Consider the following 13,099-nt stretch of genomic DNA (forward strand, 5'->3'; position numbering starts at 1 on the left):
CCCGGCCTCTTCACTCCACTCTGAGATAGTCCTTGAGGATGAAATGTAGGAGGAAGGTTATAGTGGTACGCTCTATCGTGGTGGCGACTCACCTGGCATGCATCGGACATCCCATCTGATCTCCGCTTCCTCGTCCAAAGCTCGAATCCGATTTCTTGACTCTCTGCGACAGGCTTTTCGATCAATAGCTTTACTATTCATCCTAAAGTTCATTGTTTTCCTTCATCCAACTTTCGAGACACAATGTTCAGCGTCACCTCCATACCGCCGTCTTCAACCTTATCATTCGCCGATGATATTCCCTCTTCCCATCGAAAGCATCCCGCTGAGCTCGATGCCATGGACGTTGATGAGGTTGGATTCGAGGATGAATATGGAGGTGCAGGACCTAGCAAAAGGACGATAGTCACACCTGGAGAAATCATCACAAGCTCCAAGGAGTACATGAGGTGTGTGCTCGTCAGCTACAAGGCGCTCGAAGGGGTTTGAGCGCTGACGATATCGGCAGAGGACACGGTACATATGTGGAAGATGTCAATGTGGTGTCTTCCGTGACTGGTACGATCGATAGAGTCAATAAACTCATTTCAGTCAAACCTTTACGATCACGGTGAGCTACGTATCACCATAATCGTCTGTCTCTTTACGTCTAAGACGGATCAAATCTTCACGTATATTATGATCTGATCAGTTGCTAACACGTTAAACTGATCTTAGGTACAATCCAGAAGTCGGTGACCTGGTCATCGGTCGAATCAACGAAGTTGGTCCCCAAAGATGGCGTGTCGATGCGAATGGTCGTCAAGATGCGGTCTTGATGCTGTCAAGTGTCAATCTGCCAGGCGGTGTACAGAGAAGAAAGATCGAGTCGGACGCCTTGAAAATGAGGGAGTTTTTGGCTGAGGGCGATGTAAGTGGTTCCCCACCTGCCTAGGATGAGAACCTGAGGTATCAAGTATGATTTTACATTGACAAATTACGCGGAATAGTTGCTCGTCGCTGAAGTGCAATCCTTACTCGGCGATGGTGTCATGTCGTTACATACTCGATCATTGAAGTACGGGAAGGTACGCAATCATTCCTTGTCTTTTGGGCCGGGTCTAGTTGTGGAAGCTGACATGAGGTGATCCAGCTACGAAATGGCTTCCTCATTACTGTTCCTCCACAACTCATCCGTCGACTCAAATCGCATTTTCATCACATCCCACCTCCTTGTGGTCCCACCGGTGTAGACATCATCTTAGGACTGAACGGTTTCGTCTGGGTCAGTAGCGGTACCTCACAAGAACGAAGAGAGGGTGGAGAAGGATTTGATGCGGAGGGTGTATACAGTGATAGAAACGATGTGAGTCGTCATCAACAGATTCGGCATGGTGACTTTTTTCGCTGACGACGATGTTCTACTCATCCAGGATATCACACCAGAAGGAAGACAAGCCATCTCACTGATTGCGAACCTGATCAAGCTTCTCGCGAGGGAAGGTGTCCCTCTCACCGAGACTCTGATAGGGGAGGCGTATACGTGGGCTGCGAAGAACGGACTGGGGATTGGTACCCTGAATGAGGAAGTCGAGGAGAGACTACTATCGGAGGTCGTGGGCTTGGATATTACGAAAAGCTCATAGGCCTTCTCAGGCATACATGTTCAATGTCATACATCATATCAATGCATCATTCGACCAGTATACCATCATTGACTGACACTCACAATTCATAGCAGTCCTTTCACGCATCCTCTTCATTCGCAAGATTTGGCAGTGGTCATACACCAAGAAACAATGAGCGGAGATGCTTCTGATCTCCGACATCGATGAGGTTGTTCTGCGTTTCTTGATGCCGCCGTCGCTTCGATTAGTGTCCCTCTTGATCAGATTGGAATCGCTCTATTCTCTTCTTCGTCCCGCTGTATTATCATTCACTCCTGTAACTTCACCACGATGGCTTTCGCGCAGAACATCTCCAGACTAATAGGTACGTCCCCTTTCTCGATGCAGGAGTGGAGGTCGTGGCATGGTGTCTTTGCCCAGAGGAATTTCCGATGTCTGCCGATCTGCATTTGCCTCCCAGCCTTTCAGGTCAGCATTGTAGGATCTAGCTTACATCGTTGCTTATTCTCACAGTCCCCATCGCTATCGGAGCCACTGTTGTCCAATCATCATTGTACGACGTTCCGGGTGGTTATCGAGCGGTCCTCTTCGATCGATTCACAGGTGTGAAACCAGATGTACGTGTCTTTCTCTCTCGTTCATCTTTCCCTTCGACCCTTTTCTCTATCGATCTGTCCTTCCATCCTACCTCGCACCAAGGCAAGTAAGGAGATCCGTGCTGATGTATGGTTTGACGTGCAGGCCTCAGGAGAAGGGACACATTTCTTGATCCCTTGGTTGCAGAAGGCCATCTTGTACGATGTCAGGATCAAGCCCAGAAACATCTCCACAACTACCGGATCGAAAGGTGAGCGTGTTGCACATCCCCTTCCTGATCCTCAAACGCCCAACGCTTTGGCCACTTTTGGGGCTTAGGCACATAGAACTGGCGATTGAGGAGAAAATGCTCATTATGTACTCTTCCACCGCAGACATGCAGATGGTCTCTCTCACCCTCAGAGTCATGTCAAGACCCGATATCAACCATCTTCCCAAGATCTACCAGAACTTGGGTCTCGAGTGAGTGTTCAGAACACCCCAGCTGACGAACACACCGGTCTGATGAGACTGAGAATGTTAGCTGATTGATCTTTCTGTGTAATCCAGCTACGATGAGAGAGTTTTGCCCTCGATCGGAAACGAAGTCTTGAAAGCCACGGTAGCTCAATTCGATGGTGAGTGCACAAGGATATATTTAGCAAAGCCTTAGGTCACGTCATTGCTTCCATGTTCATTGCTGACTTGTCCAAATGCGTTTGATCTATAGCCTCCGAGTTGATTACAAACCGAGAGATCGTGAGTATTCCATCTATCTGGAATTCATTGCATCGAAGCTTGCACAGAGCTGACGAATACACTCACACAGGTGTCTGCTCGTATTCGAGATGACTTGCTGAACAGAGCAAAGGAGTTCAACATCCAGTTGGAAGATGTCTCAATTGTGAGCTACGGTTCTTCCTTTCAAGAGACAAGAAGCTGACTCTGAAGTTCCTTGCTGCGATTAGACACACATGACGTAAGTTTTCCGAACTCTTTGACCCTTGACGACTGTTTAGATTTCGAGGGCATGATATCGTCGGATTGACTGACTGACGACGACGCTCAATCTCAGTTTTGGAAAAGAATTCACTACCGCCGTCGAGCAGAAGCAGATTGCGCAACAGGATGCCGAGCGAGCCAAATTCGTCGTCGAGAAAGCTGAACAAGAAAGACAAGCAGCTGTCATTCGGGCGGAGGGTGAAGCCGAAGCTGCCAATACCATCTCAAGGGCATTGAACAGAGCCGGTGATGCCTTCGTCCAGTTCAGAAAGATCGAAGCTAGCAGAGAGATTGGTGAGTACCCCGGACCTTCAGACGTCTGCTTAGAAGGAGTTCGCTGATGCTCTACGTCGTACAGCTTCCACGCTTTCTCAAAGCAGGAACGTCAGCTATGTCCCTTCTTCTGCAGGCGGTAACTTGCTGTTGCAAGTCCCTCCTCAGCAATAAGCCATTGCTCAATATGAGAGATGACTATGAGCATCGGAAGGATCGAACATGAATAAGAAGGTTTATTAGTCGTTACTCGTGTATGCATCACAAGCAATTTCCACTCTTCTTATTGGCTCTTGTTGTTTAGCACACTGGACAAAGGCGATCACGAACAAGTCCGACAGAATGACCAAAACGATTCTTCGCGCATTGGAACTCTCGTCACATCACGTCGTAAGAACACCGCATACCACCGGTTCGCTCTCCTTCCCAAATCAACTCCAATATAGTATTCCTTTCCGCAATACTCGCTTGATCTGCATAGTCTCTTCCTCACCCAAGCTCTCACCTCGCTGCCCCACGTTCGTGCGCACTATCACCCGCCACGCCATCTACTCGTCCTTCTTGGCAACGTTCTCGGCAGCAGGGATTTCGACGTCCTTGGACTCTTCGGCGGAGGTAGCCTTGACGTCTTCTTCAGCGACAGCGGGGGCGTGCGTTGAGGGTGCCTCAGCGGGATCACTAGTCGTAGCACAAGCATGTCAGCGATCCCAGTCGATCGCGAGAATGAAGCGAAGAAGACTCACGCAGTAGCTTGCTCCTCTTTAGGAGCTTCCTTCTCAGACTCAACGGAAGTCTCCTATTTTTTTCGTCAACTTCATCATGCACAGCTGCGTTGTGAACACAGACTCACGTTGACGACTTCAGGAGCAGTAGCAGTCTCGGCGGATTCAGTAGCAGGAGCAGAATCCTTAGTTTCGGCAGCGGTTCCCTCCTCCTTCTCCTCCTCATCGTCATCATCTTCGGCAGCACCACCGCTCAAAGCAGAGTTGTGAGCCTGAGCATCCTCGAAAGCAGTCTTGAAGAGGTTGGCATCTGTCATTTGATCGCAGCATCAGCTGACTGACTGCCCGTCGTACACGTCAGGGGGGTCATGCAACTGACTTTCAGAGTTACCGAATCTGATGGCGAGAGTCTCGGGGGCGGCCTCGCCCTCGGCGTAATCGGCAGCAACATTCCACACCCAAGATCGATCAGATCCAACATTGGGCGAGAGCTTCATGTCACCGGAAACTGGATGTAGAATTGAAATCAGCTCTGCCCCGTGTGGTTAGGCCCACAAGGATGTACCGGGCGCATTGGGCAAGTGGAGAGTGAGAGATATGCGGCATGTGCGGCAACTCACCATGGTGGTTCGCACAGACCTTCAAGGTCTTATCCCGACGCATGACCAGTCGGATTTTGCTTGTCTGCTTGTGCTTGAGAAGTCGGACATCACCAGTTCCTCGCTCTTTCCACTCGAGAGACTCTTTGGTGAATCGGAAAAGTTTAGCTCGCCTGTGTACGTGCCATAGCTCATCAGCGTAAGAAACGCTCCCTCATATTGAAGGTAGTCGACTGGTGGTAAAGGAGCAATAAATCGAGATTGGCGAAACACCACGTACATCTTGAAGAGGACCTCCTCGTCTTCCTCGTGAGTCTTGGCCTCGACTTGCTCAGTAAGTCGAATGACCGGCTCGAATTGGGGGTCGTGCTCCTCCTATGTGGTGGTGATTATAGCATCAGCACTTGGCCGCTAACCAAGCTTCGTCAAGGCAAGGCGGGTTTCGAAATTCGATGATCGCTCGCCCCCAACGACAGGGCCAGGCGGACCGCACGAGAATGGGGGGCAATCGGTGTATGATTCTGCTGTACGATGTCACTCACAGCAGCAACGGGTTCAGTAGGTTCGGCCATGTTTGATGAGATCTGTCATGTACCGAAATTTATCAGATCAGCTCGTTGTCCAGTTCCTGTCTTCTCCACTTCGGCCTCTTCCACATTCGCCGAAGACAACATATGCTGCCGACGTACGTTTTCTCTTTCGTGAGGGAGGAATCCGTTTGAGATTGATGGAAACTAAGAGCGTTGGAGACGAATGGAATTGTATGGATGGAAGGATCTGAGGTGTGAGGGGAAGGGAGACGACGAAAGCGCGTCCTCTGTACAACGAGGTCTGGGCTTTAAACTCCACTTTTCGCATGCCTATCTCGGCACCGATGGCTGCTGCTGCCACGCCTTGTTTCGTCGCGTGCCACGTTTGACTTTGGCGACGACAGTTGCTGCAGTGCTGCAGTGTATGACTTTCGGTGGACAATCGTATATATCATTGGCTAACAACTCTGCGTCAGTCGTCATCAACCTGCCCACATACACCGAGCCTAGCTCTGCTCTCGGGACAGCAGATCAATCGTACTTTCTTACTGTTCCTATCCCGCCAAAACATGTTAATTCGACTATCGACCATCCTCCCCTTATTCCTCCTCGCCCTTCCTTTCACGTTCGCTCATCGGATAGAGATAGATCCAGGAGAGAAGGAATGTTACTTCGAGAGCTTACAACCGCAAGATCGGGTGAGTAGGAACTCCGCCTGCGGACACGACCTAGACTCGTCGTCTCCAACGACATGCATCTGTCACTCTCTTTCCCTCTAGCTAAAACATTCGTTTGTGAAACGATGTTGAAGCTGATGGACTCACGATCCCTCGACAGATGACGATCACATATGAGGTGGGAGGAAGCTCTGCGGGAGGTCATCTCGATATAGATTTCTTTGTAAGCGTTTTTTACTCCCAAAGCCCGTCGCTCTCTCTCTCTCTCTCTCTCTAGCTTGTCCCAGCTCTTCCCAGTCCACGAGGTATCCTTTCAAGGAAGAGAAGCACAACTGACGAGTCCTTGCTCCCTCATCTACAGGTCCAGGATCCACAGAGCAAGACGATCTATACGCAGCACAAAAAGCCCCAGGGATCATTCTCAATAGCCGCCGATCAAGGTGGTCGATTCACCTATTGTTTCAGTAACGAGATGTCCACCTATGCTCGGAAAGTCTTGAGGTGGGTTATCATCAACAACATCCAAGGCTACTGTCACGGTGTATGAGGTATATACAGAGAAGCTGATCAATGTGAGATCCGTCGCTCACAGCTTCAACGTCCACGGTCAATTGTTCATTGGGGACGACGAACATATCGCACCGGTAGAGCAGGAAGTGAGAGATCTGAGCGCCGGGCTTCAACTGGTCAAAGATGAACAGGCTTATCTCGTCGTCAGAGAAAGAGTTCATCGTAATAGTGAGCGAATCCGTTCGTCGGTCCATTAACAAGACCCAAGCTGACGCTTGACAACATGCAGCTTGCGAATCGACCAATTCTCGAGTCAAATGGTGGGCGATCGCACAGACTGTCATCCTTTTCAGTCTTTGTGCGTGGAACGTCCATTATCTCAAGAGCTGGTTCGAAGTGAAGAGGGTTCTTTGAGGTTTGCATCCTTCTCGACCAATGCATTATTGTCTGTTTTTCAGTCTTCAAATCTATACACCTCAGTGACATCGGTGGTGAATTGGATTGAACATTCGAGGAGAAATTCAAGATCTATAAGCACCACGACATACTGAATTTTCTTCAGAACACCCAAATGCATCAGACTGCATCACATCGCATCGTATGGAGCTCCCCCCTTGAGCGTAAATATGTATAAAAACCCAAATTCTTCGTTACACTAAACAAAACCTGACCACAAAGATAGTGATGAACGCAGGGGCATCTCGGGTCCCCTACTACTGCTACTCCGTCCATTTCGCTCATTCTCCGTCACTCTCTTCGTGAAGCGTCGTTTATCCTCTGTTGAATCAACTGGTTCTCCCATTTCTACACGTTGATTGGATTTCTCGTTTGATCTTCGTTCTCCGTTTTCCCAAAACACCATCTTGACACGTAGTCAAGCACCACTCATCCTAATCCTTGCCATTGTCCTCTTATTCTTCTCGCCAATTGAATATCCTTCTGCATGATCGTCACTCTCTTCGCGTGTATGGCGCATAAATTCCTTTGTGGCAGTACAATCAGCACACGATTTCCCACGCTGAGACCCAGCTCCATCACCGGTGACGACGCCCATAGTAGAATAGGAGGATCGTCGATGAGAGAACTCACGCATCTTCAAAGAGATGGACTAAGAAGGCTTCGGCTGCTTCTTGTAATGCCATGATTGCAGAACTTTGCCATCTCAGTTCACCCGCTTCTACCGACGTCAGAGACAGGGCGACTTCTCTGACCTGCGAGACGTCGTGACAAAGTCCAGTCAGCCATTCTGTCTTTCACCTTTTCCGGTACTCGAAGAGATTCCTCCTTTTGGACCCGTCCAAAATCTCACTTGCATGCCCGGACTGCTAGGCCGGATCTTGGATCACTATCGGTGTACGGAAATACACTTACGACTCTCGAGAACGGCAATTTGGCAATCAACAAATCTGTACTCTTCTGATATTGTCGGATCTCCTTCAAAGCAACAGTACCAGGTCTGAACCGTCTCTTCTTCGGCGGTGGATTCGCAGGATTGGCTCGAGGTGGGACCGGGTTGTATGCTGCGTATCAGGGACAGGATGTGTTGTGAAAGTCGGCAAAGCGATAGAAGGGATGTCAACCGAGGTCAGCTTTCCGGCAGACAAAGTGATTTGTTCGATCCCCGTCCTGTCTGATCTAGTTGAAGGGAGTAATGATGTGAGGTATAGGACTCTCTCGCAATGGTCACCGACGACAATCTCCTCGCAAAATCGTACGATGACCACAACCACGCGCTGCTTTGCAACACTCGCACCGCATATCCCACTTTGCCGACATCCCTCTCCCTCTACTTCCTAACGGCAGATGGAGAACAAAAAAGAAGAACCAACTCACGTCCACTCCTTCTAGGCGCTTTACCACCTGTACTCTTCCTAGCCGTATTCTTCATCCGTCTAGGTTCACCTACGGACGGTCGACCTGCTCCTACACCTCCTACAGGATTCGGTTGAGATATCGTTCTGGCCATGGTGGTGGCTGGGTCTAAAGTTGACGAAAGAGGGAAAAAAAGACCGAGAGAAAGAAGCGTTCAGGTCAGAGGGCAAGATGGATTGAAATGAGGATGGTCGTGCGATGGCAGGGCTCTCTGGACGATTCTCGAGGGGGAGGACGCGGACAGGAGACAGTAGTGATGATTGGATGATGACAAGGAGGATGCAGGACAGATACGGAAAGTCGTCGAGAGTACAGCCGAGTGGTATTCCGGTCGCAGCAGTCGTAACAGCGTATGACACGATCTGCGTGTATTCTTGTCGAAGTCTCGCTCAATCACAAGGAGTATAAGGCCCTTCCAGCCGAGTTGTCCCGTCCTATCCTTTGTCCTCTTCTCTACGTATGTCCACTTTTCTTCAATCACTTGTTGATCGCCTGAACAGAGTGTGACGGATTGACTGACTCGTCTCTCTCTCTCTCTCTCTCTCTCTCGAGACAAAGGTATGTGATCGGGCGATGACGGAATATCCTTATCCTATCTTATCCAGTCCAAAGTCGATGTCAACACAGTTGGGTGATAATCTCCTCTCGCGCCGATCAACGAGATACAGCGTCCAGCGCGTCTTCACGGTTTTCTGACGATGAATGATCGGTCGGTAGGTCTGGATGGATGGATGGATTGGATGGGGGGACAGGAGACAGGAAGGATTGTTGACACGTCACGAGAAGGAGAGATAGGTCAAATGAGGTAGAAGTAATGTTCTTTCTTGCAGGGAAACGAATCCAGAGAGAGGGTGAAAGAGAGAAGAAACAAGGACAAAAATGGGAAAAGCCAGCCACGCGCAGAGAAGTGAAAGAGCGGACATCTGCTTTTCAGGGAAATAACGTACCGTATGACTATAGACGCGTTTTTTAGTGTGGCACCTCTCGCTCGGACAACGGCAGGCGGTCGACGCTCTTCGTCTTCTTCTATACTTTGCTGGCTTGCAGGAGCTGTCAGTCGCTCACTAGTCGCTCACTTGATGGAGCTGCAGGCTAAGGACAAAGATAAAACAAGTCAGTAGAGATCTGTTCTGATAAATCGCTGCGAACAGGACCAAGTGCTCCGAGTGGTGACGACTTACACCAATGATCATCTCGAATGTATAGAAAACACGTATAAAATATGGAAGATAACTCATGACAGAGTGACCACTATTACTGCTCCGTTCACGATATATGCTATGTATGCACACTTGACTCTCGTCCAACCCACTCTACTCTACATTTCAGATTGATCTCGTTATTCTTTCATGTTCATGGACCCAACCCTGTCATCCAGTCAGAATGATGACATCTGACTTTTCTCCAATCCTCATCGTTTGCTCTCGGCGCCTCCCGTTCGCGTCCAGCTCTGGCTCATTCTCACATGCCGCCTTTCACATTGAGTTCCAATACCCATGACAAAACGCCTCGATGCTCTGAGACATGATCCTCACTCCGCCTTTCTGCATCCATCGCTCATCCCGCTCCCCATAATCGCACAACACCATCTGCGCCCGCAGTCCCGACCACCGGCAATTCCGGATGGCTAGCCACCGCACACACACCCTCGCCGTTCCTGCCACGATGTCCAGACAGGTCTTGTATACTTGTCTTCTTTCCCAGATCCCACAATCGGACCGTACAGTCGGTCGAAGAGGTCAAGATGCAAGTGGGCGAGAGAGGTGAGATGGACAGAGACGTGACCGGTGCCGGATGGGCCAAGATCGTATGTGTTGGTGCGTGCGAGGCTGAGTGCGAAGATCAAAGTCAGCTTCCCGTTGCATTAGAGAGCTTAGTAAACGAAACACCACTTACTCGACTTTGCATCGTAGAACCTGATGTGCCCATCTTCGTGCGCCGTGATGATCGCTGGCAGTGTAGGATGGCTCAGAATCGCATTGACTTGAGACCCCTCGCCGTCTGAGATGACAGCAGTGCTCATATCAGTATCTTGCCTGGGATCAAACAATCTGTTTGCTCGTAGTGACACTCACCTTCGCTCGTATTGGTGCCAAACACCTGCACCTCCTTTCCTTCGTCTAAATCGAACAGTCTCACCGACCCGTCTGACAGACCAACCAACACTTTCCCAAAGTCCAAATTGAATATCGACAGACAGGTGGGAACCACGCCTTCTCCAAAGTCACTCCAGCTTCCTTCCAGAGACCAACCTGAACCTGACGGCTTGGATTCCCAAAGCTTGATTGTCCCATCTGCACTTGCGCTGACCAACCTGCCCTCGTTCGCGGTTGGTCCGTTGACATTGCCTGAGCTGCCCTTTCTCTTCTGCGTGGCCCCGCCATCGACCTGATTGTCTCTGTGCGGAAGCAAGCAAATGTCCCATACCGCATCCGTGTGTCCGATCAGCGTTTGCAAGGTGAAGGAAGGGTCATAAGTCGCGTAAGGGTCGTGATTGTGCGCAGGTAGTCTCCATAGCCTGATGGTAGAGTCTAATGAAGCAGAAAAGATTGTCGACAAGATTGAGGATATTTCGATAGCTGTCACAGCAGCAGTGTGACCCCGGAAGGTGATGATGGGTTCAGATTCGGTAGCGTTGGACCTGCGCGTGATGGTCAGCGAGCCTGATCTTCTTTGGTGCACTCAAGTTGAAGCTGTCACTCACTTTTGCGAGATGATACTGCTGGTATCCATAGCCCACACCTTGACTGTACAATCGTCGCCTCCAGTGGCCAGAAGAACACCTGGACCATGCGCAAACGCAATTGCCCTCACGATATCGAGGTGCGACTTCAAACTCCGTCTCGACGTCCAAACCTTGTCAATCGCCTCATCCGTTTTACCAACCTCTTCTTCCTCCGCGGAAGAGGGAAGGGTCAGACTTGCCAGTTGATCCTCGTAGGATTGGTCCGAGCTTTTGGTACCCCGATTGTCCTTAGCCTGTGATTTGGTCACATCCCGTTAGTTGACGTTCTTACTAGTGAGACTTGAACGAGTGAATATGCCTCACCTTCTCCGCCATCTCGTTTGCTGCTCGCAACTCTTCGCGCCAAGCGGTTTTGCTGTCAGGTCGATAGATCGCCGTCAAAATTTGCTTGCTAGGGTCATCGATTCCATTGGCTACTTCTCCAGATTCATTCGTCTCAGGAAGCCCCAACACTCGAGGTGCAGGAGAAGAAGGTGGTCTCGCCGTCGTTTCCACCGCCATGGCATACGATTCAGGTTTCAACATCGCTGGCGGAGCAGAGGGAGGGGAAGACGCTTTAGGTTCAGCTACCAAGGTTGATGAAGATGCGAGCATCTGCTCAGTCTTCACCACGCCGTTAGGCAAACCTTGATCGGAAGCGATATCCTTGGTGTCATCACTTCGAGGATGAGGGAACATGGAAGGGATTACTTGTTCTGGCACTGATTTTCGCGGACGATCTTGAGGTTCAGCGGACGTCGAGGCTTGAGGATCGCTGAGATTGAGATCAATGGGCGGATAAGGTGGATCGATAGGTGGGCGAGAAGGAAGAGGGTTGAGAGCCCCGGGAGAAGTGAGATAAGTTATCTCTTGAAGACACCTGGCGGGGCACGAGCATATCAGCTCGAGCCAACTGATCAGTGCGAGAAGGACGACGAGTGGGACGGCGAGCTACTACTGGTTTAGAAGGGGGGACAGAAGACCACAGAATGAACCTAGACATACTGCTTGAGGTACTCTCGACTTCTCGCTCTGCTCTTGGGATCTCTCGGAGCCGAACCAATATTCTTCCAAGCAGTCGAGTCGGGTTGTTGTTGTCGGAACGCAACGGTTGACGACTTGCCCATAGCAGCGGGATGGATACCATTCATCTTTGGCGGTTTCTCCGACGCTACAAACAGGTGTTGATCAGCTATACATTTCTAGTAGACATGTTCAAAGTCCGTGGAGCAGATCGACTTACGGTCCTCTTGACTTCCCTCGCTGCCACTTCCCTCCTTGTCGTCCCGAGTCGACTTTTCTTCATCTTGCAAGGCGGTCAAACGGGCAGGTGGAATCCCAGCCGGTCGATTACCGGTGCTGACAGTCTTGGTCCTGATGACGGAAACGACTGTGAGTTGTTGTATCGAGCGGACGTCAAGAAGAGAGACAGCTCACCTTTCTTGTCGAAGAGCAAATTCCAGCATCTTGACTCTTCTCAACAGATCGACTTTGAGGTTTTCAGCTGATCTCCTTTGGCCTTCGAGAAGGGCAATTCTCGCCTACAAACAGACGATAGCCGATCTTGTCAGTGTGCCCTTCGACCCCGCTGCGCGACAATCAACCCACTCTCATCTCTGCTCTTTCGATCTCCCACTCGTTCCTGTCTCTCTCCCAACGTCTCCACTCGCTCTGAAGATAGTGTAACACGCTGGCCAGGTTCATCTCTTGTCCCGGAGCACTAGCACTCCCACTGCCTCCATCCGCTGTCCCATTCACCGACTGCGGTCCACCCCCTTGTTGCTGTTGATGCTGCTGTTGTTGCTGCTGTTGTACACTCTGAAGATCGCGTTGTTGAAATTGAGGCGACGATTGGGCTAATGGTTGTTGCTGTTGTTGCTGGGCATATCCTTGAGGTGGATAACCCTGATTGACATATCCTCGCAACATCGTGACGGGTCAAGGATGGTCCTATGTCTCCCTCCTATCGGTTTGTGGTTCGGGTATCTTTCTATCAAAATGCTGAT

At 50.2% G+C, this 13,099-nt stretch overlaps 6 protein-coding genes across 6 annotated transcripts; 3 read left to right on the top strand and 3 right to left on the bottom strand.

Annotated features, from left to right (window-relative positions):
* Positions 1-243: 243 nt before the first annotated feature.
* On the top strand, positions 244-1,625 carry IAR55_001429 (uncharacterized protein; the record flags this gene model as incomplete). Its single annotated transcript, XM_066944556.1, has 6 exons — positions 244-449; positions 509-610; positions 718-910; positions 990-1,067; positions 1,133-1,345; positions 1,413-1,625. 6 exons carry the CDS (start codon positions 244-246, stop codon positions 1,623-1,625), a joined length of 1,005 nt encoding a protein of 334 aa, XP_066804479.1.
* A 312-nt stretch (positions 1,626-1,937) lies between these two features.
* Positions 1,938-3,632, top strand: IAR55_001430 (uncharacterized protein; the record flags this gene model as incomplete). Its single annotated transcript, XM_066944557.1, has 10 exons — positions 1,938-1,971; positions 2,121-2,224; positions 2,349-2,454; positions 2,579-2,666; positions 2,754-2,821; positions 2,914-2,942; positions 3,013-3,087; positions 3,152-3,162; positions 3,259-3,479; positions 3,544-3,632. 10 exons carry the CDS (start codon positions 1,938-1,940, stop codon positions 3,630-3,632), a joined length of 825 nt encoding a protein of 274 aa, XP_066804480.1.
* A 374-nt stretch (positions 3,633-4,006) lies between these two features.
* IAR55_001431 (uncharacterized protein) lies at positions 4,007-5,351 on the bottom strand (the record flags this gene model as incomplete). The annotated part of the gene is made up of 7 exons (XM_066944558.1): positions 4,007-4,136; positions 4,202-4,254; positions 4,309-4,490; positions 4,560-4,688; positions 4,801-4,952; positions 5,060-5,154; positions 5,322-5,351. 7 exons carry the CDS (start codon positions 5,349-5,351, stop codon positions 4,007-4,009), a joined length of 771 nt encoding a protein of 256 aa, XP_066804481.1.
* Positions 5,352-5,878: 527 nt separating this feature from the next.
* IAR55_001432 (uncharacterized protein) lies at positions 5,879-6,910 on the top strand (the record flags this gene model as incomplete). The annotated part of the gene is made up of 5 exons (XM_066944559.1): positions 5,879-6,007; positions 6,147-6,209; positions 6,348-6,487; positions 6,579-6,724; positions 6,786-6,910. 5 exons carry the CDS (start codon positions 5,879-5,881, stop codon positions 6,908-6,910), a joined length of 603 nt encoding a protein of 200 aa, XP_066804482.1.
* A 471-nt stretch (positions 6,911-7,381) lies between these two features.
* IAR55_001433 (uncharacterized protein) lies at positions 7,382-8,462 on the bottom strand (the record flags this gene model as incomplete). The annotated part of the gene is made up of 4 exons (XM_066944560.1): positions 7,382-7,478; positions 7,586-7,707; positions 7,868-8,016; positions 8,330-8,462. 4 exons carry the CDS (start codon positions 8,460-8,462, stop codon positions 7,382-7,384), a joined length of 501 nt encoding a protein of 166 aa, XP_066804483.1.
* Positions 8,463-9,925: 1,463 nt separating this feature from the next.
* IAR55_001434 (uncharacterized protein) lies at positions 9,926-13,022 on the bottom strand (the record flags this gene model as incomplete). Its single annotated transcript, XM_066944561.1, has 9 exons — positions 9,926-10,197; positions 10,265-10,369; positions 10,444-11,009; positions 11,073-11,347; positions 11,418-11,973; positions 12,099-12,264; positions 12,337-12,467; positions 12,531-12,634; positions 12,702-13,022. 9 exons carry the CDS (start codon positions 13,020-13,022, stop codon positions 9,926-9,928), a joined length of 2,496 nt encoding a protein of 831 aa, XP_066804484.1.
* Positions 13,023-13,099: the final 77 nt, after the last annotated feature.

Source organism: Kwoniella newhampshirensis, chromosome 3 (genome assembly GCF_039105145.1).
Source record: "Kwoniella newhampshirensis strain CBS 13917 chromosome 3, whole genome shotgun sequence".
Classification (NCBI taxonomy): Eukaryota; Fungi; Basidiomycota; class Tremellomycetes; order Tremellales; family Cryptococcaceae; genus Kwoniella; species Kwoniella newhampshirensis.